The sequence below is a fragment of the Lonchura striata genome, chromosome 14 (assembly GCF_046129695.1).
Source record: "Lonchura striata isolate bLonStr1 chromosome 14, bLonStr1.mat, whole genome shotgun sequence".
NCBI classification, from domain to species: Eukaryota; Metazoa; Chordata; class Aves; order Passeriformes; family Estrildidae; genus Lonchura; species Lonchura striata.
The window spans coordinates 4,794,260-4,822,242 of record NC_134616.1 but is presented as its reverse complement, the minus strand read 5'-3'; the positions used below and the strand labels follow the sequence as shown (position 1 = coordinate 4,822,242).

Below are 27,983 nucleotides of genomic sequence, written 5' to 3'. Positions count from 1 at the left end.
CTTCATTGCAAAGGAAATTTTAACTTTTAGCAATAGATATATGTTTTACATGTGTATATACATATATGTACATATGCACTGATTTGAATATAGGCTCATTGTCATCTTCTGTTAATTGATTACCATTTTGGTTTGTTTTCTAGTGAGTTTGGCTGTACTTGGTTTAGAAAACAGCCCATCTTCAAGTATGTTGTGATACATGATACAATCGAAGACATTTATGAATATGTTGCAGTGTTCTACATTTCTATTTCAATTAAACTCACTGTGTTATGTGATCATCTGAGTTATTCTCTCCTTGCATCTTCAGCATGCTGCTGGTGACATCACTGGGAGCTGGGGACACTCAGGGGTGTCTCAGGGTGTCATTCCAGGCTGATCCTCTTGGACCAGCAGCTCCTTCAACCCTTGGCCAGTGATCCCAAGACCACGAGTGAGGAAAGAAGTTGTAACAAGGAAATAAAATTGGTGCTGTTGTTCACTGGTGAAAGCCTTTGCATACAAGGGAGAGAAAAAAATGCTGAACCTGAAGGTCCTCAGCTCTCTGGTGTTGGAATGTCCCTGTTCACATGCAGTTTTATATCCTCAGTGTTTTAAATTTCTCCTTTAAATACTGCACAGTAAATAGTCATAGAAGGATTTACTAAGGTGAGTAATTTTTATTCTATAGTGGGAGAACAAATAGGAAATGAAATCAATTTGCTTGTCTAGGAGTATTTAATCAAGGATAGACACTGTGATTGTCTAATTCTTGCTTGGATTTTGTTTGGGGTTCTTTTGGCTCTTTTATTTTGGTTTTATGCTTTTGCATCTGGCTTGTGTTATTTTTATCCAAAATACCTGGATACCATCTTTGTCTTGCATCCATCCTTGTCATCTTTGTACAACATGCATCATTTTTCTGGACATCAGGCGCTTAAATAAGGAACTTTTTCCAATTGAGTCTCCCATCAGTTCTTTGCAATATCATTATGGGTTATTAAATGGTGGCTGTTTTGGTGGCTGTATATTTCTTTGCAATACTGTTGTAGCCAACAGAAGTTCTTGGAACAATGATAGAAAATTGAATGGAAATTTTATCTGATGTGGAAAAAAAGATTAAAAAAATTCCTTTTTTTTTTTTTTTTTTTTTTTTGAAATGGGACATTTTCATCTCAGTTCAGCATGAGGGACGTTCCCATGCCAGGATCTCCCAGCTTCTTGCACTTACAGAGGTTGCTGGCTCCAGGTATGCAGAGGCTGTTCCACCCCAGCCCCACATTCCCATGCCCAGGCGTGGGATCCCTCTTGGATCCCAGCCCATCCTTCCCTTCCAGCCCCCTTGGAGTGCTGGGTCCATCAATGCCTCTCTGCTGCATGAACAATCTGCTCGATCTTCAGAGAAGACAGATATTCCCAGCAGGACATTTTTTCCCAGTGAGTCACTCTGCCCTAAATTTAACCTTCTGTATGCTGTGGATTTTTTCTTAAAATTACTTTGCAAAATATAATAGCCTGGCTAAAGCTTTTATGAAGTATTTTCCAGTCACTCAGTAGCCAAGCCCTCTGACTAGTTTGTATTTCAGCCCAGAATACCTTTGATAATCTTTGCCAGTATCCAGTGTTGGTGGTCTTAAAATTCTACAACCGAGTGGAAAACTGTTAAGTGCTCAGGCTTCAGAGCATGCCTAATTAATTCTTTCCAGGGTTTTAGTCCTTTAAAAAGTGTTAAAAACACGAATTCAGTGTATCATTGAATATTGCATGGTTCTGTGGAAATAAATTGCATCAGTTTGATTCCTTTAGGAGTTCAGAGAGTTTTTGCTCTGTGCATACTCTGGAAGTTTACAGGAGTCTGTGGAAAGTTCAGGTTAAAATGGGCAAAAATTGTTAATGAGGGGGAGTAGCTTGATGGCAAAGTGAGAGCCCCAAAACCACATCAGAAAACTCTCTGCAAAGACATCAGTCAGCTGCATTTGAAAATCAGGCAAAATCTCCCCACTGTACTCACAAGTCCAAAAGCATTTCCTCATATGATCTTTAGTATTTTTATTTTGGGCAGCAAGCCACACTTGTGTTCATTTTATTTCATGACTGATTAAGGAGATTATAATGACTTAATCCTGGAAAGGGCTGGCAACACTTGAGAAGCAGGTGAGGCAAATTTGAGCTTTTTTCTCTATTGACATCAAGTCCTGGAGGGGATTCAGCCTCAGAAGAACCATTAAGGATCTTTCAACATCCAGGCTTATGCGCTTCTTCCAAGAGACATGGAGACGGGAGAGATGAAAAAGGAGCATGTGATGGAGATGAACTGGAGATTATCATTTTAATGCAGAATTAAAGGGGCAAATGTCAGCATGGGTATTTATTGCTTTCCCTTCCAGCACAGCTCAGACTGGGGGTTGCTCTTTGTGAAACCATCAGGGATGCTGGTGGCTGTTCCAAGGTGAAGTTGGCAGTGCTGGGGTGCTCTTGTCATGGTCTGGTTGGCTTTGCTGTCTTCTTGTTCAGAGGTGTGGGGAGAAAAGAGCAAAAGAAGAGACTCGAGGATATTCCCTCACCTACCTAAGGGAACAGCGCGTGGGACATCTTTTGGAGCAGGGCAGATCATAGAACCACTGAATCATTTAATTTGGAAAAGCCCTTTAAAACCATGGAGCCCAACCATTCCCCCAGCACTGCCAAGGCCACCACTGACCCATGTTCCCAAGTGCCACATTCACAGAGCTTTTAAATCCCTCCAGGGATGGGGACTCCCTCCCTGCCCTGAACAGCCCATTCCAGGATTTCACCACCCAGGACTGTCAGGCCAAGCTCCAGTGAAGAAAAGTCTGCAGATCTCCAAAGGGACCCAGTGAAATCTCCAAAGGCAGCCCTAGAAACTCATCTCTATCAAATTTCAAGAAATCCTCTGCTTTCTGCATGAGAAAGTGAAAATATGTTGATCTATGTACATAAAATGTAAATTTTTCTGTGAGTACGGATCAAACTACAGGAAATAACAACACAGACTGTGCTGATGGAGTCTTTGATCAACTCAAAGGTAAAACACCCAATTCTGCAAAAAATTTGAGCTGACTTGCCCCAGCTTCTTGCTGGAATATATTTTGGAGAGTCACAATTTTGGTTTAAAAGCTTAAGAGAAAACAGAACAAAAAAATTTTCAGGGTCAGTTTGGAATTAATAAAAGGCTCAGGGTACAAGTTTTTTTTTCCACCACCGAAGTCCTGGAGCTGCCCATGGTGGCACTATCATTTGACCTGTGTGGATAAGAGGACGCTGAAGGCAGGTCCCTGCTGGCACCAGGGGGAAGAAAGGAAGGTCTGTTTTTCTTGGGAGTTAAATGTTAAATGTGTTATATGGTTAATTCAGCCCCCTGGCTTTGGTGTGGCATTCCAGAGATCCCAACACGGGCTCCAAAGGACAGACAGCATCATTACCACTTTCTACAGGTTGTAGGAGAAACCACACAGTCTCATTGCCCAGAAATTTTTTGGATCCTGAAGGTGATGAGGACATGCTTGAGGCTGTGACAAGGAATCATAGAATCATCCTAGAGTCACGGGATGGTTTGGGTTGGAAGGGACCTTAAAGATGATCCAGTTCCAAACCCTGCCATAGGCAAGGACACCTTTCACTGGACCAGGTTGCTCCAATCCCTGTCCAACATGTCTTTGAAAAGAAACACCTGTCAGGAGTGGGACTTCAGTGTGTGGAGAGACATTTCAACCTTGGGAACTCAATTCCTGTTCCACAGCCTTAGAATTTGGAGGATGTTTGACTGGGCACAAGGCATCCTGTGAAGAGCCAAGGCTGGGCACCAGCAATGTTCTGCCTCAGCCACGCAGAGTTTTTGTGCCAGTGGGACCCAGAATTCCAGAGGACACTTCCAAATGGCAAACAGCACTAACTCGGGATGTGCAGTAGCACAAAAACAGCAGCGCCAAATACAGCTGGCTCAAAACACACCCAGAAATGTGGAAGTGTGCATTAATCCCTTTTTTAAAATAAAAATACACAAATGCCCACTTTGCATTTTAATTTTACATCATTGCAGTGTGAGCTACAAAAAAATCCTCACTCCTGGTGTGCTCCTCTGAGCATTGCCAAAGCTCCTGTCAGTCGTGTCCAGCTTTGAGGAGATCACAAGAAAAGATGGCAACCAATTGTCATTGTCACTGCAGACAGTTTTAGCCAGGATTGTGTGGTAGTTAAATGGCTGATTGGATTTGCATTAATTGATTATTTAGGAGGTAGATAAATCGTGTTTTGTATTTAATCAGCCAAAGAGCAGCAGTGAAGCACCAGAGACTGGGAGATGGGTGTGTTATTGCTGTTCAAAACTATGGAAAAATATGCTGTGCTGAGGTGAGAAAGGGTAATTTGTGTAGGAATGGGATGAGTGGAGGTTTAGGGAGGGTTGATCACAACAACCTACATGGAAATACCTGGCAGTTGCTGGAAGTGTTTCCAGTGGAATGGCAGGGCTGTGGGATGGACAGGGTGTGTTTATTCCTGCAGGATCCCAGCTCAGTGGCTGAGTTTTGACCCTGCACGATGGTAAATCTGCATCCTGTCCCAACTCTCCTTTCTCCCTGAGTCAGTGAATATTGCAGTGGATCCTGGATCCTGTGGAATTCCTCATAGGCTCACAGTCAGGTGAAACCAGGAACAACTCTGCCCCTGGGACAGTGAGGGAGGGAGGTCTAATGTGTTATTTAACATCTACCCCTGCAATATTTAAGAAAAAACAATGCAGAGGATGAAATTAATTATTATAATTAAAATTCTGTTTGCTTATAGAAGCACAACAGAAGATTGAGAACATTCATCACTCTGTATGCCTCAATAAGAAGTGCAGACAAAGTTTTTCCCAACTGTCTCCAGTTTCCCCAGCCAGTGTGCAGTTGCTTTGAGATACCCATATGTTCACAGGTAACTTTAAATATTAAGTTGATTTGGAAATTAATTTGGCAACACAAATTCCCATAGGATAGGGAAGTCAACATCATCACCCCCCTGTTTAGATCAGGTCATGACTAAGGTTAGAAAATCAGAGCTTGATTTTTGACTGCAATTTAAATTTCTTCTCCCAGCCTCCTGGCATGCCACAGGAATATAGTTATTGCCCTACAGAAATTATAATTTTCCTAGTCTGGCATCCCATTCCTGGCAGTGATCTGCAGCAGATGCTCCAGCAGAAGCCAAAAACATGAGGAAGCAAATGGCAGTGAGATTCCATGCAGGAATGTCCTTGCTCCCTGGAGACACTTCTCCCACAGGAGGCTGGGAGGGGTGTGGATCCACTTTTCCATGGCAGGAGGGAGAACATCATTTACAGCTGCAGGACATCCCTGGTGTGTCCGTGTGTGCTCCTGGTTGGATGCTCCTTGTCCAGCTCCATGTGGACCTGCCTGGTGCAGAGCTGGTGGTTGCAACCCTCCCAAGAGCACTGGGATATTTAAGATCTCCCAGTGTTTTAATGTTTTTCTTGCATCCCTGGAGTCACTTTCTGTAAAAGCCACATCAGAGTTCTGCTCGGAGGAAGGAGGAGACGCAAATTCCAGAAGTGCCATTTGTGGGGACACAGCGAGAGGTGTCACCACAGTGGCTGAGGACACCAGGGGCCCCGCAGTGTCGGGAAGACCTTTGAGTCCACCTCTGCTTGTGTGTGCAGGGAGGGATGGGAATAACTCCCTGGTGTCCCGGGAATTCTGCACTCGTGACCCAGAGCCGTGTCCTGAGGGCTCCTGGCTGTGCCTCTCGGGCAGCAGCAGCCGCGTGTCCCCTGGGATGGCTCCGTGCTCTGCCTCAGTGCTTGTCATGATCCTTAATGCCACAGCTGCTCGCTCACACCAGGTCATCTGCTTTTCTTAGTCCTGCCCCACCACCCACTGAAACTCACACCAGCCAGGAGATCGCTATCCACATCCAAAAATAGCATTTCTCTGGCCCCGCTCTTCCAGAGAGCCGGGAAACTCGGGGGTTTTCCTGCTTTTCTGGTTTCCAGTTGTGCTGGATTCCCCCCTGCTGCCCCATGAAGGCCGGAGCAGCCGCCCTGGCAGCCGGGATCCTCGGAGGCACCGGGGTTCTGCTCTTCCTCATCGCCTTTGGGACGGATTATTGGCTCCTGGCCACGGACACCTGTGGGGGCTTCGAGCACGGGAACAGCACTCTGAGCACCGGGGGGGTGAGCTCTGAAATCCTGTGCTTTGAAAGAACTTACCTAAATAATTTCAGATCTAAAAATTTGAAATCTGTGATAATATTTATGCTCAATGGAAAGTGACCTGGTAATGTAAAATGTCAGCCTGAGGTAAAACTTTGAATTCTTTAAAATCTAACCCAGCTTTTACATAATATTGAGCATTTTGACTGGAGTAAATTGTGTCTAGGAAAAATTAAGACAGCACTTCTGTAATCTGGCAGATATGAACATTAGAGAATGAAAGGCAAAAATGTAAGAGCTTTAGTTGTTGACAGCCTTTCCCTCTAAAGACAAAAGATATCTCCTGATATTTGCCATTAAAAGATTTCTCCCTCTGTAGTTTCTTCATTTAAAACTAGTTCACATTTAAAAGTGTGGGCCTTGGCAGTCACTTCCATCTGAAGTGATACAGCTGCAGCACAGACACCAAACTAGAGTGAACATGAGACACAGAGCAGAGCAGACGGGTTCCTGCCCATCCGACCAGTGGCCTGGATATCCTCAAAGTAAGATTTATATAGGATTTTAGTTAGCAGAAAATGTAATTTTCAAGGGACAGCTTGGTATTTTAGTGCCAAGGGCTGGTGTCACTTGTTTATAGATCCCTCAAGTTGGATTTTTGCTGCACCTGCTGTTGTCTAACTCTTCAATGAAATAACAACCGGATCAGTTCCTTGAGCCACCTACTCCCCCAAAATGTTTTTGTGCCAATCAATGTGTGGTTTCTATTACAAAATGACAGGAAGATCCTCGTTGTGTGCAGAGTTTTTGTTACTTCAAAGTTCAATCCAATTAGGTTTGATTTTTTCCTGGTGCGGTGAGTCACCCTGGGTAGGCATCATGATGCCAGCAAGAAATATCTTTTCTTTCATTTCAGAATGCCATAATCAAATGTAGGGCACTGTTTGCTTGAGTCATGGTTCCAAATAACTTTCCCAACAAAAAAAAAAATATGATGGAAAAAATGCCTGGAGAAGTGAAACAGAAAACAGGGTCTTGAGTTTCAAGCACCTCAGCGAAGCCTGGCGATGGCAGAGACAGAGAAGTGCCACTTGCTTTTCGTGCACTTGGGAAGTGACAGTGTTAATTGTTTCACATTTTAGTTGTTTTTAAAAGTGGAGAGAGCAGAGGTGATTCACTGCATGACACAAATAAGCATCTCAAACATTTCAGAGATGCTCTTGGCCAAGTGTTGGGGAGCCTGATGCTGAGGCAATGACTTCAAAAGCACCAGGCAGAAATAGGAACTGCTCTTACTCTTCCCTCCAAGCTATTTTATTTCTCTTTCAGACACTGTTTCTATTATTTCTATTTCTGTTACTGGTTGTGGATAACAGGCTCTGTTTTTACCTTCTCTGCCCTTTCTTAAACTGTCAAATCCTGTCCCTTACAGATAAGGATGGGCTGAGTATCTGGCAAGCTCAGTGAAATGTGCTGTGGATGCACCAAGTCAGAGCCACCAGCTGAGGTTTCAGGGCTGAGGAAGCTCTGAGGAAGTTTCAGGGCTGAATGTTCCCCTTGTCATAGTCAGGGTTTTATCCTGGAAGTAAAAGGAGAATCAGGTCAGGGCTCTGAAAGCTGCTATAATGTGATACATAAAAACATCTAGGAGAGGGAAGCAGAAGATCTCTGGGGAGAGCTCAGAGCCCCTTCCAGTGCCTAGAGGGGCTCCAGGAGAGCTGGAGAGGGACTGGGGACAAGGGATGGAGGGACAGGACCCAGGGAATGGCTTCCCACTGCTGGAGAAATACTGGAGAGAAATTCTTCCCTGTGGTGCCCTGGCATAGGGTGCCCAGAGAATCTGTGGCTGCCCCTGGACTCCTGGAAGTGCCCAAGGCCAGCTGGACGGGGCTTGGAGCAACCTGGACTAGTGGAAGGTGTCCCTGCCCATGGCAGGGGGTGGCACTGGGTGGGTTTTAAGGTCCCTCCAACCCAAACCTATTAACCTGTGACAGGATAAGTACCTCTAGCACCTCCCTGTTGAGTCCCATCTCCTTCCTCTGGTTCACTGGGGCCATTTCTCTGTGGACATTCCCCTTCCATCAAAAAACTTAATTTTGTCACAGTCCTGTCTCCTTTACCAAACTGTGTGTGGGGAAGATAAAGCTGGTTTTGAGGATAATTTTAATAAGTTCTTTGGTAAACCTTCCATGACTGGACTTTGCAATATTGTGCCTTCAGGAAAGACCAAAACCTTGTGCTCACAGGTCTGGTCTGGGGGTTGGAGGAAGGTGTTTGAGGAGTAGAACACACCCAGAAGGTCCAGCTCCCTGGAATTCTCATCCAGCTCTGGCCAGCAGGGGTTTATGGACAGGAGAAAAGGAGGCAAATGGTTTGTGCAGGTCTGCAGGACAATTTGTTGTCAGAACATTTCATAGCCGTGACACAGCGGAAAGTCAAGGACAGCAGCTCCTCCATGTTCCCCAATCTCACCAAGACTGACTCAAAAAACAAATGAAAACCCCATAAAAATTAAATCAACGTCTGCCTAAGCAATGCATACACTCTTTGTACCATGATGTTCCCTGTTTCAGCCTGGACTTTCATTCCTCCCCAGGCTGAAACTCCAACAGAGGTCGGGAAGGAGATCCTCACTTTCCACCACGAGGGTTTCTTCTGGCGGTGCTGGTTCTTTGGCGAGGGCCACCCCGAGACCATCTGGACCTTCTGGTACAGTGAGTACAATGCCACCACTCCGTATCCACAGCGTTCCATCACAGTTTAATGGGAAACAAACACAGGAAGTGCTCCCAGGCATGAGGAGACAGTTTTTATTTCATTTTTTTCATTCTCATCTTCCGTCAAAAGCAAAAGTGGCTCACCCTTTTTGTGCCTTTTCTATGCTCAGTTTTTGACTTGGATTTTGCTCTCAGAGGGCTGTTCACCAAAATGTTGCAACCTCATGAGGCCGTTTAATTGATCATCTACAGAGTTATGTGAGGTGGTGGCTTCCACCAGCGAGGAGAACCCTTCCTTCCTTCCTCCCCTGCCTCCCAATACCCGTTGATGTTTGTGCTCAGCAGCATTCTGTAAATATGAGGCCATGCCCTTCCCAGCATTGCTCTTCTGTCCCTGTTTTCTGCCTTCCAGGTGCTCAGCATTCCCAGCTCCCACTGGTTTCAGCACTGGGAAGGCTGGAACTGCACTTCGTGGTGTCCCTGGGTGCTCAGGACCAGCAGTGCACTGTGGAAAGCTATTTTATTTTAAGTTCTCACCTTTTTTGCTTTTCAAGATCGTTGAAATTACACTTGAGAATAGACAGACAACAGGGATGCAAAGATGAAACCTGTTCTGTGACCCTGGCTGGTGCCACCCTGGTGCAGTGAAGGGTTGGCTCAGTGAACCAGGAGCTCCCACCAGAAATAGGAAAGGAGTGAGACCACACCAGGACACACCTGGCATCAGCCATGATTTGGGATAAAACCCCTCAGATTTTAAATAATTCTGCATATTCTTTAAACACCACAAAACCCTTGGCCCTGTGCCCAGCGAGGCCTCGATGGAAGATGTTCCTGAGGTTGTTGAGCAGCACAATCACCTCAGAGGGCACTTCCCTGCAAATAATGCAGGTTCCCACACTAAATTTACTCTGCAGTGATTAAAATTTCAAATGACTTCGTGGTCCCCCAGCCCCTGACCTGTTTCCTGTAAAATCTTGCAGGAATACTTCCCGCCACTGCTCAGCAATGGGAGGTTTTTCACACAGGAAATTTGTGATAAAAAAGGACAGGCTTGAGACAGGGAGTTTGCTACTGAATTTCATTATATGGAAATACATAATATAATTTTACCTGAAGTAAAATGAGTCACTCTGATAACTGGCAAATTTTTTGCTACTTCTTTAGGTATTTATTATAATAGGATTGATCATGGCAAATTAATTTGCTGCTCCTGTGGATGTAATAATTAATTCAATAGGTATTCCATAGTCAATTTAGCATGAACTAATGTCCACCTATTATAAAGTGCTCCTTTGAGCTGGGGAACATATTTAAATAAGTGGCCAACCATTAATTAATTCATTTAACATTCATTCTATTACTGTTAATCATGATAAGCCTCAGTGGTATTAATATTGATGGGGCACTTCCATTCTAATTGTGCATTTCCTTCTCACCAGCTGGAGGTCTTAGAAGTACCTTGCTCTGGTACCCAAACATTTTGACCCTTCCAGGTGGTCAGGTACATTCTCTGGAGGAAAACAGCAACAAGAATATTGACACTGACTTCAGTTGTTCCATCTTTCATAATTTTTGTCCACCGAAGTCTCAGGTTATGAAGATGAGAAGATGTGCAAGTAGTCTCCGATCCTCTGATATCTCCCCTCTTTCATATTTATTATTTGTATTTTTATTTTTCTCTCTAACCAAGATAATATTTTTTACTGATCTTACAGTATCAGTACTGTAACTGATTCTGCAGGAAATAAAAGCAAACTGGGATTTAGTTCTTCTTTTTCTTCATCTTTTCCAGCCAGCCAAGCCCACCCCAAGTTCTGCATGCATGGCTACCTCTTCCCCATGCCCATTGCTGTGGGACCTTTCCCCCATCCCTCCTATGACACAACTGCAGGTGAGTTTCTTTCCTTCTCCCCCAGCAGCTCCTTTTCCAGGGGATCAGGCAGAGATCTGGGATGTGTGTCAGTGCTGTGGTTCTCCTGTTGAAAATTCACGTGGCCAAGACCTCTGGAAAGCTCCTCCACAAACCAGTCCTGCTGGGCTGGCTGCCCCAAGCACACACTGAGAGGTTCTCCCACGTTGTCTCCTCCAGCCTGGTGTGCTGGGATGGGCTGAGCTCCCTCCCAGGGGGTCTCACACCTGCTCCTGTGAGCAAGGCAGGATAAATCCACTCTCCCCCATCTCCTCTCTCACTGGGAGGAGCTGGAGCCAGACCACCCAAACCCAGCCTGAGTGCTGACTCGGTCCCAGAATCTGGTTGCCTGGGATAGCTCAGGTGTTGATTTGTTGCAAGGCAAGATAAACAAGTACTGGAAAATCGGTTAAAAACCAAATTGTTAGAAAATCACGTAAGTGACTGGCTTATTTTTAAAGCAATGAACACTATGCAGTTGGAGAGCTTCCTTTCAACTGGGTCCCTTTTTATTTATGTTTCTCTGTATTTTCCAAGTTCTTTAATGGATCAGTTGCTGTTAGGAATTTTAATTTGCTAAATTGGTGGCAGCAGTTAGAATTAATTCAATGATCTTTTTTGAAATGAATTGATTTCTTTAAATAGTGTGCATCAGTCTGCCTTGCCTCCAGGGATGCAGGGCAGACATTCTGCACAAACAAACATCTTGACCTTTTCCTTAGCCTTTAGTAGTACCTTTTTTTTTGTTTTGTTTTATTTCATTATTTTTTTTCTATGAGAAATTAATTTAAAAAAAAAATATTGTCAGTAGGAGCACGTGAGGAAGGGCAGCTTGTTTCTTTGGCTGTGCAGAATTCCTGCCCCGGGGTGTCAAATGGATCCGAGGGACTGCGGAGGGAGGAGGAGGAGCTGGTGCAGGATGCGGGATGAGCAGCGGGATTGTTCCTGCTTGGGAGAGATGCGCACAGCGTCCCGGTTCGAATCATCCTGCTGATAAACACACACACACACACACACACTATTCCTTCCATCCTAATAAAGGGCTGGAGGCATCTGCCCCTGCCTGCCAGCCCCGGCTGTGGAACCCTCCCAGATGTGTCCCCCGGGGCAGTCCCGGGACCACCTCGGGATTATTCTCCGAGCTCTTTTCTGCCCATGACGGCTGCCTGGAGGTTCCAGGGATGTGGGGCTGGGGGCTCTGCCTGTCCCCTCACCTCAGGGACCTGGGGGTGGCTCAGCCTCCACATTTTGGGCTCCTCCCCTGCCCCAATCCTCTGCAGAGCCCTCGTGGGGAGCCCCTTCTGTCGATAGCATCCTTTTCTTTCTGCCCAGCCCTTCCTCTCTGGAAAGGCTGACAGAACAGGAGCTGTCCAAGGAGAGCAGTCCTCCAGCTATTACCTGCTCCAGAGATAATTCTGCCTTATCTGCATCCTCTTAGGCTCCCTGAGAGAAACGGGTGACGGGAGGTTAAACATGAAAATGAATTCTGTGGTTTTGGAGAGTTCAAGATACTTATCTCTCCCTAAGTGGCTCTCCTGACAAAATGGTTTCAAATGAGGAAAACGCATCTTCTCTGTATCATTTTTCTTTCAAGTGTGAATCATTTCAGCACTGCCCACTTCCTTGTGCTCAGCTTAAATCGAGCTGGAGCTTCTGGAAAACCACTGGCAGGGAGAGATGTGGTGGTCCAAGGGGTCAGATAAATCAGGGGATGGGGAGCAGGGTATCATAGGGTCTCTGCTGGAGGACCACTACCTTTGGATAAGGTTTATGGCAGTGTCTGCAAAGCACTTGGCTGCTGGGAGACTTGAATTAGTGGGCTACATCCCATCCTGTCCCACCTGGTGGGATGTGATGGACCAAGCTTGCTCATCTTTGCCTGGGGTGCTTGTATGAAGTCAGAGCCAAACTCCCAAATTCCTTGGATGGAGAGGCAGCTGCTCTCCTGCCCCATTCTCCTTCCCAGAGTCTAACAAGGCCATTAATGGGGGAACTCATGAGCTCCTGTTTTCCCTCCAGTCCTGCTAGCAAACACTTTTATTTTAAACCAGGAGCCTGGCACCTTCCCGAAGTGTTAATTAAAGTGGAACAAAGCTGTGGTCTGAATCCACCACTCCAAATTTTGCTATTTTCTTTCCTTTCCTGCCAAGCTTTTCCAACCTTCCCCAGCACAGTTAAGAACAGTGTCCTCTCCTCTCACCCTTTTTTTTTTTGTGTGCTTCCCTGGCAAACTTTCCCACCCCTTTGGCCTCATTCCAGTCCCATTCTGTAGGGCATGACATTCCCCCTGAACCCGTGGCTGTTCCAGGTGCCCTGGCAAAGCCAGAGCCTCAGCTCTGCCTGACACAGCAGCATCTCAGGTTGTTGTTTTTACTGTTGCTAAAGCAGGAGTTAAACATGACATCATTAAGAAAAATATTTCTGAGGTTGAAGTTTCCCTCTTTCCCTCTCCTTTCACTGCCTTTGCTCCTGTTGCAGTGTACAGAGGATTTTGGACGGCGTTCATCCTGCTGGCCGTGGCTGCCGGGCTCGTGGGGGGGCTCCTGCTGGTGTGTGGGGTCCCCTTCTCCAGCCCCCACTCCTACAAAGTCGGGGGAGGATTCCTGCTGCTCTCAGGTGAGGGGACAAGGTTGGGGCAGGGTGGCTTTGGAACGGGGGCAGGTGGGGATGAAGTGCTGCCGTGGGAGATGGGGCTCTGACGGGAGCAGCAAATTATTATTTCCCTTTTCCCACTGGAGTTAAACCCCTGGGATCTCTGAGCAAGCTGGCCCAGTGGAGTGTGTCCCTGTCCATGGCCTTTATGACCTCCTTTGGTCCTCTTCCAACTCAAACCATCTGTGATTCCATGATTCTGTGCTCAGCCAGGCTTTAGCAGGATAGTCCTTAGTCCTAGCAAAGCTGGACTTTTGATTTTTGAAAATCACTTTGCTTTTACTACTCCTGCATGCAACCCTTTTATTTCAGTAAAGCCTGCAGGTGTGTTAAGTCTGGGCAGCATCAGCCCTGCTCAGTTCCCCAAAGTCAGGCTTTGCATTTGGGCTGCTCCTCTGCTGTTAGCTTTGATAGAGCTGGAAACCCACAGAGTGATGAAAGGCAAACCCCATGATCCAAAATGGGAGGGCTGGCTTAAGGAGACCTGAAAAGATGAAACGATGGCACTGCAGGAAAATGAATTAAAAATAGGCATTTATTCATTTTCCCCACTGCTGTTACCAATGATTCCACTGAATTATCACTTGGGCTTTTTCCTTTTCTGTATTTGAGAGGAATAACTGGCTTCAATATTAGAAATACTTGATTTATGCCAGTGACTCAAACTCAGAAAAAACTCTTTTATGACTCAAGCAGCCACAGGCTGGAGCTCAGTTGAGCTGTGCCAGGTGAAGAACTTCTTAATGAAATCAGGTCTTGCTCTGAAAAACCACTGCTTAATTGCAGTGAATTCGTGGGCTACATCCCATCCTGTTCCATCTGGTGGGATGTGATGGATCCTTCACCAGCTCCTGCTTCCTCATGACAAACATTGGTGAAAATATTTAACAAGAAAGGTCTGACATTGACCCACGTCACCTGCTGCCACATTTACACAGCTTTTAAATTCCTCCAAGGATGGCCATTCTACCCCTGCCCTGGGCAGCCTGTGACAGATATGGACAATGCTTTCCATGGAGAAATTCCTGCTGCTCTCCACCCTGAACCTCCCCTGGCCCAGCCTGAGGTTGTTCCCTCTCCTCCTGTCCCTCCTGGAGCAGAGCCCGACCCCTCCCTGGCTGTCCCCTCCTGCCAGGAGCTGTGCAGAGCCACAAGGTCCCCCCTGAGCCTCCTTTTCTCCAGGCTGAGCCCCCCCAGCTCCCTCAGCCCCTTCCCAGCTCCGTCCCTGTCCCTGGACTCTCTCCAGCCCCTCTCTGTCCCTCTGGTCACGAGGGTCCCTGAGCTGCCCCCAGCACTGGGGGTGCTCCAGCAGTGCCAGCACAGGGGACAGCACTGCCCTGGTCCCCCGGGCACCGTTCCTGGCCCAGGCCAGGTGCCACTGGCCCCTTGCCCACCTGGGCACCGCTGGGTTACGTCCTGCCACTGGCACCAGCACCCCCAGGGCCTTTCCCAGCTTCCCAGCCCTTCTGGCCCAGCATGGAGCTTTCCATGGGGTTGTTGTGATCCCATAATGGATAATAATCCAAGGGCTGGACCAGGGTAGGAAGCTTTCTTTTCCCATCTGTAATCCAGGCTCACAGGAGGCAGCAGATGTCCCTGAGGAGTGTATCCAGCCTGTACATTGGGCAGGAATATCAGAAAAGGTTGCCGAGTAATACTCAGCTGTCTTTCTTTTTTTTTTTTCCTTTTTCTTCATTGTTTTTCCACTTTATTTGACTACTCCTTGATTAAAAGGCTGGGGCTTCGAATGTGACACTTTTTGGAAGAGCTGATTATGCATCACATAAACCTCTTGGCATTAGACAAAGATGCTGCTGTTAAAATTGAAGTTTGTATTAATGCAGCTTCAATCTGAACAGCAATCATTGTTATTAACAGTCATTCAGGGGAATGAGTTCAGCTGGAAGACACTGCCTACTATATTTTCCACTCAAATGATAGCAGAAGGATTCAATGTGTTTTTTAGCAAAGTTTCCTTAGTGTTTCAACTGATCCTTTTATTCAGGGGGGCTTATCCTGATCTCAGACCTCTGGATCCTGCTTGGCCCTGGCTTCTGGATGGATTTGGGTTGCATCCCTCCATGGTTATTTTCTCATTATCCCTTCTAAAAATATTTTGCATAATTGCACTAAGCGGTAGGAACAATGGATTTAGCCGAGGCTCAAGTCCCCAGCCGTCCCTTTCCTTCGGCTGGCGGGATGTGAGGGATGATGTGGGAGAAAGCGCCTCTTGTCTTCTAATCATGGCCTGCGGGTCAGTGTTAATTAACCTCCCTTGCAGAAAGGATCTCTCCTTGAGGAAGTGTGAAAAAGCTGCAATCTGCAGAGCGGGAGTGTGGTCTGCCAGTGGGAATGGGAGATGGAGCACCAGGACTGCGGGATGTCCCGGCCTCGCTGGGAACCCTTCACCAGCAGCTTTGTTCCTCCCACCACCACCCTACTTTTGGGAGAAGAAGTGGTTATTCATTGCAAAATGATGTCACTTTTTCCACCAAAAGGCTCTAAAGACACCGCTGGTGCAAAAGCATTCCCAGACATTTATGGATGACCAGCCTGAGGAGGGTTGTGTGTCCATCCGTCACTGGGGGAATCCAGTGCTGAAGGGTGAGGATTGTTATGGCTCAGCCAGATCCCTTTGGATTTCCCCCTGAGATGCCTTTTATTTTCTGTACATTCCAGAGGGCAAATCTGACTGTGCCAGCTCCAGTAACCAATGGACTGCTCTGGGAGGTGCTTCTGAGTGCCATTCCAAAGCACTGGAGCCATTTCTCTGGATTTCCTCCTCTGGGTGACTCTGGAAAGAGCCAAAGCCAATCTGACATTTGCTGGTGTTGCCTTTGCAGCTGAGGCCATTTTCTGAGCAGTTTTCCCTGCCAGCCTTCTCCCAAAAGCACCTGGAATACATGAGCCAAGAGCCAGTGTGCTGCTTTCCTCTCAGCATTTGCTGTCTTGGAATGAGCTTCAGTGCTTCCAAGGGGTGGCACATCCTGCCTGGTGCCTGATTGTACCTTTGTTTCAGTAGTCAGAGGTTGGTTAATTGTCACTGCAATGTCACCAAGAGGGCTGGGTGAGCTCTGTGCTGCAGCTTCTGGAAGCTCTTTGGGTTGCTGAGACAACTTTCCTTCATTTTGTCCTTCATTTTTTCCCACCTTGTGCTCTTCGGTTTTCATTTCCTTTGGGCATTTTAGAGACCAAACTTAGAAATGCAACACTGGCACAGGTTGCCCAAAGAGGCTGTGAATGTCCCATCCCTGGAAGTGTTCCAGGCCAGGTTGGATGGGGCTTGGAGCAACCTGGGATGATGGGACACATCCGTGCCCATGGTGGGACCAACCTGTTCTTCAGCACGACCAACAGCATGGGAGAAAAGGACAGATTACCCACTCCTGAGAGTTAAAGTGCTGGATTTTTTTGCTCAGATTCTGCTTCCCAAATGGAGCAGCTCCACTTTGGCAGTCTCAGGCTCCCCACGTGCAGTGAAGGCTGACAGTTATGGAAGGGCAGCTGAAGGTCACCCCTCCATTTCGCTGTTATTAACATCCTTAAGAGGCAACGAGTGAGAGAGGAGAACGAGTCAAAGTTCATTATTCTCCTAATTAGCAGATTACACAAAAATTCAGTAGCTTCCCCAGAATAAGAGTTAAAGATTGAGTTCACTCACCTGTCCCCACAATTAGCAGCTATAAAGGTGTCACAAGGAAATAAAGTGAGAGAAAGGAAAAGCTCCACTTCAATTTGCCCACACAGAAGACACAGCTCCGCTGGGAGAGGGGGATGGAGCTCCAGGCTCCCGGATCTGCGGCGCACAAAGGAGACAGATTTAACACCCCACTGCAATTTTCTGGCAATTAGCCCTTCCCCAGAAGATGCCATTGACCTCATCAGTCTGGAGATGGAGTTTTGCAGTTAATTTTTCCCAGTACCATCCTAATGAAGAGAGGCAAAGAGGGAGAAGGAGGCAAGGAAAGGGATCACCCAAAAATTACCATTTTCCAGTGGAGAAAGCACAGCTGAGAGGAGCAGGGGGATGAGGTTTATGAGGTCTTCACTTACTCAAACCCAATACTCACCCTGTGTCTCAGGTGTGGGTGCCAATGCCAGTGTCCCGTTTTGGACAAAAAATTACATTTTTTCAGTTTTTCATTTTGCTGCCCAAAGCAGGAAGGAATCTGTATCTCTGCATCCAAAGCTGGCAGGAAACAAAGATTACTTTCTGCTGTGTCCAACACTAAAAGCCCCAGAAAGGAGGGGGTAAAGTGAAACCTGTTTAACAGATGAAAATCCCAAATACAACAGCATTTTAAAGCAAAAATGCCAAACACTTTGGTAATACAGGAGTGAAACATCCTGATTTTCTCATGATGAAGAGTCTGCTGATGTCTGTAAGTGTGACAAGTTTTAGGCAGGTTCAGGTACTTCTGTGATTGCTGCAAACAAGCATTTCTGGCTGAGCAGATTTTGGTGAGCTGCCCTTCCTGAGCTCCCACCATCCTTTGGCTGCACCTGCCCATCTGATTTTCTCTTCCCACCAAGGACATGGTGTAAATCCCAGGGATTCCTCATCACTCAGCTGTAATTATTCCAGGGAAGGAGGCTGCTTGCTTTACATATTCTTGTCATTTGCCCAGAGTGTGAAAACATTCTTAATTTAGATGCCATGGCCATGCCATCACCTCCAGTACCTGTTTAATAATAAATCCTTCCATGCCAAGACCTGGAGCTTCTCCTGAGGCCAGAGGAGGGACCAACTCCCATTCCTTATCTCCTGAAGAGGTTGGGGATTGTGCCACCCATACCTGGGACTTCCCACACCCTTCTCCATAAGAACTGGAAGGTTTTGATCTGATTACTTCAAAAAACAAGGCTTAGGCCATATAAATTGTCCTGGGAGAAATCAAGACAGAATTCCTGGTTATTTAAAGCAAAATTCCAAAATACATTTCCATACCCACGTTCTCTGTCCCACCGGGGCTGCGCTTTCATTTGCGTCTCTTACGGTAGGTATTATAAGTTAATGAAATAGAAATTGATCTTTAAAGGAGCACTTTTCAAGGTTCAGTTGCTATCTAATTAATTTAATTTTAAATTACATCAGTAATAAAGACTTAATTGCCTTCTTATCAATACATTGTATTTTGTAAAGGACATGCGACTATTTGAACACACCATCGCTTTCTTATAGTAGAATAATTGGTATTTTAAGCATACAACTATCATAGTAAGTGTAAAATATTTATTTGTGCACTTAATTTCAAGTGGTATCAAAACCTCAATGAACATGCAAATGTTCCAGCAGCTGCTGTTTAACTCCTTGCCTGCCTCTCCAGGAAAAACAAGGACTCCTCCACATCAGGGAGAATAGCTGGAATTTCAGTGTGGGGTGATGTACAGAATATTTGTATGGCTACACCAATTTTTGATTGTTAAGATTGCATCTTTTTAGAGCATGGGAGGCAGTTTAGTAAATGTGACAGCTTAGGGTGGGGAACTGCAACTTCTGTCTCCCTCCTAGTGAGGACTTTGAAGCCTCTTACCTTCATGTGAGTCTTATTTTTGTCTCTGAGATGCTTTTATAATCTTTATAAACAGAATCACAGTAAACATGGATGTGTTTTATCTGACTGAAGATCCAGTAACCTCCCTAAGCAGATAAATCAGTGTCAGTCTTTACTCCTTTCCTTTCCTTAGCACAGGAGCTGGATTTTGGCATGTAAAGGCTGCCAGGAAGAATAATTAAATACACCACAACTACCTTTGATTTAAAAATGGCAAGGGGGAAAATTAAATCTTGCAGAAGCCACAACACATCCACAGAACTGTGTAGTAACTTGTCAACTAAATTAAATTCGAGCAGTTCACTTCAACCATAAAAATAATATAAGCTGTGATATATTTCTTTCATTTGTGTGTGTGTGTATATCTATATGTTATATAGCACCATTTAAAAATAGCAGCTTCTACCTGTGAAGTAGCAAGATCAGATATTTCTGAACTGCTTTCAGACCTGTCATCACACCATCACTATTCAGCTTTAATAGATGTTGAGTTTAAAATGCACCACAGAAATATATATATTTTTAAAGATACACATTAAATGAGATTTGAGCCACTCTAATTTGTGTCATCTGCTTCCAGCTTCATGGCACTAGTTGCTGTAATAATTATTGTTATTATTCTGGTATTTAGTAGCCCATCTAAGATGAATATCTCATGGCTGTATGCTTTTCCCATCCCATAATGTGCTGGTCCTGCAGGCCCTCTGACTCTGGGGGTGGCAATGCCAGAATTCTTCCATCAGCAGGATTTATCATGGCATCTTTGTGCTCCTGGTGGGGATTGGCTATGACACTGCTTGCAAGGGCAGATACAAAAAGGAAGAAGTAAGTTTTGGTGTCTCCTCATTAATTTCTGAGAAATTAAAAGTGAAGAAGGTGAAAGATCCCACCTTTGAGAGAGGAAGGCAGGTCCCAGCTGAGAACATCAGCCCTGCTCAGGTGCCTTCTCCTTGGCCTTGTCCTGCTGAAGCAGAGCCTTCAGAAGTGCTGGTGGCCAAAGCACGAGGTGTCAGAGGGCAGGAACTGGTCGCTGTGGTGTGGGGCTCTCCCATGGCCAGTGACCTCAGCTTCCTCAGGAACCTGCAGAGCAACATCAGGAGCAACAACTCTGCCCCACAAAGCTTTGATGCAGAGCAGGGATGAGAAGCTGCTGTGATCTTCTCTCACCTTTAGCCCTGTATTTCTTGCACAGACAATAACTCCGTTTTGTCTCTCTTCCCAGGAGGTTTGTTTCTCCTGCTCGTGTTTCTCTTTGTGATGTGGAAGGAGTTTGCAGCTGACTTTCAGAAGTACATCCTCCTGGAGAGGAGCGAGAGGTGCCTGGATGATGTCCCCGTGCACGTCTACTACGGGTGGTCCTTCATGTTCGCCGCCGCCGGGGTGCCCCTGGTGTTACTCTCTGGACTCCTCTTCTTCCTGGTGGGCAGAGACATTATAGATTCCCTGCAGTAAGACAAATGTGGAAAAGGCTTTGAGAAAATTGGTGATGCTCCTTGTAAAGAAACACACCCAGGTTTTGAGGGCTTGATCGTTTTTGTAGCTCTGATTGTTGGGATAGGCTATACTCGGTCTCGTGGGGAGGCAGGGATGGAGCGCTGAGCATCCACAGAATCCCAGGATGGTTTGGGTTGGATGGGACCTTAAAGTGCCACCCCCTGCCACGGACAGGGACACCTTCCCCTATCCCACGTTGCTCCAAGCCCGACCCAGCCTGGCCTTGGACACTTCCAGGGATGGGGCAGCCACCCTGTGCCAGAGCCTCCCCACCCTCCCAGCCAGGAATTCCTTCCCTATGTCCCATCTCACCCTGCCCTCTGGCAGTAGAAGCCATTCCCTATGTCCTGTCCCTCCATCCCTTGTCCCAAGTCCCTCTCCAGCTCTCCTGGAGTCCCTGTAGGCACTGGAAGGTTTCCCTGGAGCTTTCTTTTCTCCAGGTAAACACCCCCAGCTCTCCCAGCCTGGCTCCAACCACTGTCCATCCCAAAACAGCCCCAGTGAACATCCAGCTCCAGCCTTTTTCCACTTTGGAGATGTTTCAGCACGTTGGTGGGGTTTACACCAGTTTTTTTCCTCAGCCCAAGGGAAAGCAGCTCTCTGTCAGCAGAGCTGCACATCCATATTCAGCAGAGCTGGAGTTTTACAGCATTCCCAGCATCCTGGTTTCTTGTAAAAGGAAATCGAATCTGGCTGCGATGGTGCAAGCAATAATGTCTATTTCTAAAAAGCAATTAAGGATGATTTTTTTTTTCTTAGCTAGCTCTAATTGACGTCAAAGGACAACCATTTTAATGGGATGTCGGGAAACATGAGAAACTTCTTTCTTCCTTAAAAGCCCTGATTCTGAAGATACAAATGTACCTGGACCTAACCTAACTTTCAATACGGGAATAAACCAATTTCTGTGGCTTGAAGCATAACATGAATTAATTAGTATTTCTTTACAGCAATGCTTTCCTCTGCATTTACTATTTTCCCTGGATACAGTTTTGGGGGGATTCCCAACCCAAAAACTGAAAAGTGATCCTGGCTGAGGGAAAAGGAGGGGGGACAATAGCATGATATTGTGATATCACCAGTGCCCCATCAGTTCTTCAAGTGGCAATTTCTCACTATAAATTTGTTTTGAATAATTTTTGGCATTACTCTAAATTTAATATTTTCTCTGGACACAGCTTGGGGAAGTTTCTCAGCCCAAAAACTGAATGATGGTGGGAGCTGGAGGAACAGGAGTGGGGACAATAGCACTACTATTTTTTGGGGCTTTGTTTTGGTCAGCCATGTCAGGCAGTTCAGCTGGGACCTTGTTGTATTCTACAAACACCTTACAAGAGTCAGATCCAAAAAGACAAATTATATAACATTTAAATAGATTTAAATTCTTGCAGCCATCCAGGCTGATGTGTAGGCAGTGACCCTACAAAGAGCAATCACCTCTTCATTCTCCACCAAACTATCCAGTGAAATAATTTGTCCTGAATATGCAGAAGTTTGTAAAGACACTTGAGAAATGACAAAGATTTGATCTTGTCATGTTTTTTTTGGGTTGGAGCGTGGTGCTTTGAAGTAGTTTGTTGGGTCCTTGTTTGCTGAGCTCATTTGCATAAATTTTAAATCAAACTTCTCAAAACGCGCCGTTCTTGTGGATGTCAGAGTTTGTGCTCAACTCACATCTCCCCAGCTTTATGTCACACTATTGACTCAGTGCAGTTAATTAATAATGGAATGTAAATCTCTGCTAGGAAGCGCTGAAGATTGTTGGCAATGTAAAAATGTTTGTTAATGCTCTTCCTAAAATATTATTCAAGTCTGGCGTTTCTTTCCTTTTGGAGCAAGTTCTAATTATTCTTTTACAAGATTCATGGCATACACAGAGTGAGGAATTGTAATTCCCCCATGTAAAGATTAGTTCTTTCATATGAATAACAGGCTTGGGCTACAGTTCTTAAGCAATATCCACACTGTTTTCCCTTAATAGAAATTTTGTTTGAATAGAATTGGGACGTGCAGGTAAAAATCATGGGTTTTTTTCCCAGTGAATGGATGTTTCATGACATTCCCAAATGCACAGAGATTTTAGCGTTTTATTTGGCCATTCTAAACTGTTTTTTTTTTTTTTTTTTTGCCTCATTCTCCTTGGGTAATGCCTGTTCCCCATCAGTTCTTCAAGGGATAATTTCTCACTATAAATTCCCTTTGAATAATTTTTGTCATTTAATTATCTATTCAATGTGGAGATGAACACTTATGGTCACAAAGAATAAAAGTATACAATCTAGGAGCAGAAGAGGTCAAGATTTACAGTCACTTGCCTTTCACTGATCCCATAAAACAATCCAAGCATGCAGAAATGATGATCCCATAAGAGACACCAGGGCAAAGAATGAGAATGCAGCAAGAAATCCATCAGACTTATTGATATCTGTGAAGCTGAGGATCCCTGAAGTTGTGAATATAGAAGTGAGTTTTATATTATAGAATGAAATATTTATTAACTTTCTCCATCTGTTCTTTAAAAAATTTAGTTTAATGTCATCAAGGCATTTATGGAATACATTTAGCTTAATCATGCATTCATGCCTTAGGGAGTAAAGCATCCCTGGAGACTTGCTCTTTCTGGATCAGCTCTAGAACAAGCAATAGCTTAAAATTCCATCATTCTTTGGAAATATGCCACATGGCTTTGAATCATTCTTGAACAGAGGGTGTTTTATTTAAAATATGTGGTATTGTGCACATCCAATGGTTGTCTGGTATTGAGCTTTTGGGTAGCCTCATAAAATCCTTGATTTCCCACAGGTTTGGAAAATCTCTCAAAATTAGATATCTATCTAATAGTCACAAAAATAAGAAATAATGAGATTGTAGAGTTGCATAATTAAAGAAATTAACTCTTTCATTCACATTCCATATTTATTGCCAGCACAAGGCCAAATACATCATTTTGGTGGATGAAAGACTTCAATTCCTTTGCCCTCAAGTTTCCCATGGCAAGTATAACTCAAGCAGACAAAATTTGCTGAAAGAGTCATCACTTCTGTAGGAGAAATTTTTTAAAAAAGGAACTCATGGGCTCAGTGGTAGAGTTGGAAATTGCAGAAACCATGCTCGCTTTCATCTGTTGAATGTGAAGTTTGATGAAAGGATATTATAGAGTAGTGACAAGGACCTAATTCTGATCCAAGTTTTGTCATTATAAATCATGAGTAATTCCAAAGGCTGCAGCAGACCCTTATCACTGCTAAACATCTGTAAGTCAGATCAGAACCGGCACTAATAAATACATTCAAAATGCATAATTAAAACAGTGATTTCACATCACTCTGATGAATTTTAGTCAAGGATTTCTTCAAGGATGCTTTTCTCACATTAGCATTTGATGTTAGTAAGCAATGAATAATTCCATTTTTTCTTTCCAGCATCTGGGACACTTCCTGCTTTATTTTGCTACTTACTGAGCACTCTGCAGGAAATATTAATGAATCCTGGGTGTTGAAACACGGGCCCTGTGGATCGTGCTCAGGAGGCAGCCTTACGTAGGAGAGGTGTCTTGAGATTAAGAGCTTGATTTTGGTGAAAGATACTGGGAGATTTGCCAAACCTGAGGGAAATACAGGGATTTGGGGAGGTCACCCAAAAGTCCCTGTAGCAACTTCTTTCATGCCATGGAGCTCTTTGTGAGCTCTTCCCTCATGCCTCAGAGACAACAATTAATGATGAGGGTCCTTCTCCTTGGTCAGATCAGCTCTTTTTGCAGCGATTCTGAAGGCAGCACCCAGGGGTGCCCCAGGGCTGGGAAGGTGCTGGTGCTTGGCTCCACCTCGCCCCAGGAGAGGTGGCCCAGGGCAGCAGCACACCCCGAGAGCATCACGGCCCTGCCCAGCTGCTTCCTCACCCCTCCAGAGGCCTGCGGGATTCTCTCTTCCTTGGGAAATGATGAAATTCTGTGTTTGGAGAGCTCTGCTAGCCCTTCAGAGCAACCTGTGGAGGAAACCTGAGCTGAGCACCAGGAGAGCTTCCAAAGGAGGAATTAAATGTCCTTCTGTGTTAGTGTGAAGTGACTTTGACACTTCAGCATCTGACCAAGGGGTTGAAAGCATCCTCTACCATGGAAAACAGGTAAGTTGGAACTTGCCCATCTTCATTCCAGCTGGGTGTGCAACAGCCCCTCTGGGATTTACCACAAACCTTGCCACTTTTTCTTTTTTTGTCCAGAAAAATTCATCTTATCTGTCCAGGTCATATTTTGACTTTGGTCAGACACATTCCTTGGTGGTTCCTGTAACAAAATGTGGGTGTGTAGAACCAGGATCCCCACTGGAGCTGGTCCCCTAAGGACCCCTTGTCCCCTGAGTGCCCCCAAAACCCGCTGCGAACGGGAAGAGCTGGGTGTTCCATCCCTGTGGAAGGTGCCCACAGCCCCTGCAGCAGCCCCGTCCTGCTGGCTCAGCACCTCCTGAAGTGCCCCTTGTCCCTCAGGCAGTGCAGGGGGGAGAGGCACAGATGTGGTGCAGCAAATGAAGGCACAGACAAATTAAAACAAATGGGGAGAGGCGCGGGGCTGCGGCTGGGGCAGGATTCAGCCCTATCAGCAGAGCCCCTCTACAAGAGTGCACAGCACCTCAGTCCCACAATCAATAAGCTGTACATGCTGCAGCACAAAGAGCCCTTATCTGCAGTACCACTTTGAATTTAGTGAATTTATTTAATCCCTGATGCCTGCAGAGCATCAGTCCTGTCTTCTGGGTTAATTTATTTATTCCGGTGATGTATTTTTAGTCTTTCAAGTCCTTGACATTTGAGAAGCAGATTTCCCCCCACCCCATTTCCTAAAAAACATATGAATTGGAAAAAATTATTTACAGAAAAGTATTTTTTTTTCCTAATTCATTTCCCACTTTTCCTTTTGGGAGCCAAGAGAAATACAATATCAATACTAATAACCATAAATGGAATGGATTGGGAAAGGCTCCTTTTCCCCCTGCCTGTTTCTAAATCAATGCTGGACATTCACTGATCTTCTTTCTTCCTTCTCTCTCTTGTTTTTGTTTTTTTTTTCCCCTACAAGTATTCTCTCCTCCTCTTTAAATAAAAAAATAAAAATCACCTATTTTCTAGATATAGCCAAGATTCTCTGCTGAATTTAGTTTGGAAATTGTCAGGAGAGAAGGTGATACTCTTATCTCCTAGATCAGATGAATCCTTGGTTCCACTCAAAAGAACCAGTGGGTTAAAGAGTGGGATTATTGTTAAAAAGAAATACCAAAGGAAAACAATAGTCTGGCAGGTACTAAACATTTGGTTGTGGAAAGATAGACTGAAGCTTTATAAAGTTCAGGATCTGCAAAGAAGGAAAAAGTCTCACCTGGCCTTGGCTGAGTCAAAGACAGCAGCAGGAAATCTGGAAAAATTAAAAATACAGTAGCATGAAGAGCAATTTTTTGAAAAAGAGAGGGTTTATTTTATATTCTCTATGTATCTGTATATTATCTATGTATTTCCCTATCCATTACCCAATATTTCCTTGTGTTTACATTAAGAGAAGCAACAAACACCAAGAAGAAAGAGCCTCTCCTAGAATAGAGACTCTTCAAAAATATATTACACGTCCTCAAAAACAACTCTGCAAAGTCACAGAACATAATTGTTTTTCCATTTCAGATATAAGATTTTTTTAAATTTTTTTTCTATTTAAATACCAGTCCATGAGAGAAGATGTTCAACAAACCATCAGTGCTCAAATAATATTGGCTGAGCTGGCTGATTTAAGATTTTAATATTAATTAAACTTCATTGGTTACAAGCTGGAATAATTGCAGTGCCCAATGAATAAATGTGGCTTGTACTGAAACAGAGGCATCAATCTTTGGGCATCCCTGCCCCTCAAAAAAGAAGGAAAATGTAACAATTTAAACAAATCAGCCTCAAAATTGGTTCTGCTGGGTGTTGAGGTGGAAATTTTGCATCAGCCCCCATGAAATACAGGCAGAGGTTTTACCTCTCAAATCACAAACAAGGTCATTACATGAGTTAAATAATTAGCTCCAAAATCCAGCCATTAATCAAATTTATTGCCAGGTTTTGCATCACAGCCCTAAAATAAGCTTGGGGGGAGGTACCAGCTGCCCTGTGGGGACGGGCACCCTCAGCCCCGTGCTCCTGGTGTCCCCAGGCTTTTTTGGTGGCATCCTTTCTTCTAAAGGAAATCCTGGTGCTGGGAAAGTGAATGGATTCTAAAGGCACTAAAAAAAATACTTTGGTCCCTCTGAAGGTCAGATAATTTCATCTGCATCTTCAGGATGGTGCTGATGAAGGCTGGAAGCATCTTCAGAGATGCTCTCAAGGTGGTTTTTCCTTCAGTTTTCCTCTGTAAATCAAGATCCCACCCCTGTTTTCCCACCTGCCTTGTGAAACCCCCGTTATCCGAACCCAAACACAGGCACACACACTTCACACATTAAATATCTGTAAAATAACTGGTGTTCTCTGAGGAGAGACTCTTCCTGTGCCACAAACACTTCAAAGGCTTCAAAGCAGAGGTGCCTGCAGCGAGGGCTGAAGCTGAGAGCACAAGTGCCCGTTTCAGCTGACACCAGACGTTTCAGGCTCTTAGGGCATAAAGCATTTTTCACTCTGTTTAAATTAATTTAATTGGAAAAAAAAAATTGAAGGAGAAATAACTCAAGACATTTTTGAAGGTGGGGGTTTTTTGTGTGCATGTGATTTTTTTTTTTTTAATGGAAAATGCCGTTTTGAGATTAAACCTGCTTTTAAGTAGATATTTTAAAATGAAAATATCTTCAGTGTTTAAGGAGGGACTGCAGAGACCTTCTGTTTGCAGCCATTTTAGAGGGGTGCTTTTGCTTTCTCTTGCTTTGCTGGTGCTCAAAGGATGTTCCAGCTCCAGGGTGAGCAGCAGCTCCAGGCTTTCCTTGTGCTGCCCCTTCTCAGAGTTAATGCATTGGTTCTGCAGGCAGAAAAAAAGAGACATTTCCAGTGTTCCAGAAGCCAAAAGGCGTGTGCTGGATGGAGGGATTTGCTGTACATCCCAGGCAGGAGATGCAAATCCAGTTTTATACTGGGAATGCAGCACCCTGTGCCCAGCACCTCCTGCCCAGGGAAGGCTGACAGACAGAGGATATTCTGCTTTTATTTTTTACAATTTTAATTTTTTTTTTAATGAACGTGCCAAAAGAGTGGAAATACCTCGGTTTTGATAGTCATGGCATGGGAATCTTCTTGAATTTTTGAACTTATTTACCCAGAGGTAGCCCCTACACTCTCAATGCTTCAGCAAAGAACATGCCAGGTTTGGGAGCGTTTTCTGGTGCTCGCTGGTGTTTCCAGGTTGTTGCAAGAATGCCAGTGGGGTTTGGATGCTTTGTAGTTGGACAAAGATCTTGGGATGCATGGCTGCTTGAGGAACTCAGGCACGGCAGAGGATTCCCTGGACTAGCCAAAAATAGCTCTTAAAAATGGAGAAGGTCTATGCCATCTCA

The 27,983-nt window shown here is 44.9% G+C and overlaps 1 protein-coding gene and 2 long non-coding RNA genes across 3 annotated transcripts in view; 1 reads left to right on the top strand and 2 right to left on the bottom strand.

Moving 5' to 3' along the window:
- Positions 1-5,942: 5,942 nt before the first annotated feature.
- Positions 5,943-21,404, top strand: LOC110477799 (transmembrane protein 182). The gene is made up of 5 exons (XM_077786494.1): positions 5,943-6,172; positions 8,748-8,865; positions 10,664-10,762; positions 13,259-13,396; positions 20,210-21,404. Exons 1-5 carry the CDS (start codon positions 6,020-6,022, stop codon positions 20,437-20,439), a joined length of 738 nt encoding a protein of 245 aa, XP_077642620.1. The 5' UTR covers positions 5,943-6,019; the 3' UTR covers positions 20,440-21,404.
- On the bottom strand, positions 16,823-18,268 carry LOC144247108 (uncharacterized). The gene is made up of 3 exons (XR_013340789.1): positions 18,115-18,268; positions 17,094-17,228; positions 16,823-16,973 (listed from the first exon to the last, which is right to left on the bottom strand). It is a non-coding gene; the product is annotated as an uncharacterized LOC144247108 (long non-coding RNA).
- The window catches only part of LOC116183645 (uncharacterized), a 57,366-nt gene continuing 49,265 nt past the window's right edge, over positions 19,883-27,983 (bottom strand). The window contains exons 2-4 of the long non-coding RNA XR_004148305.2: positions 25,850-25,885; positions 20,155-20,430; positions 19,883-20,067 (exon numbers count right to left, since the gene is read on the bottom strand). This is a non-coding gene — a long non-coding RNA (uncharacterized LOC116183645). The remainder of the gene's footprint in view (positions 20,068-20,154; positions 20,431-25,849; positions 25,886-27,983) is intronic.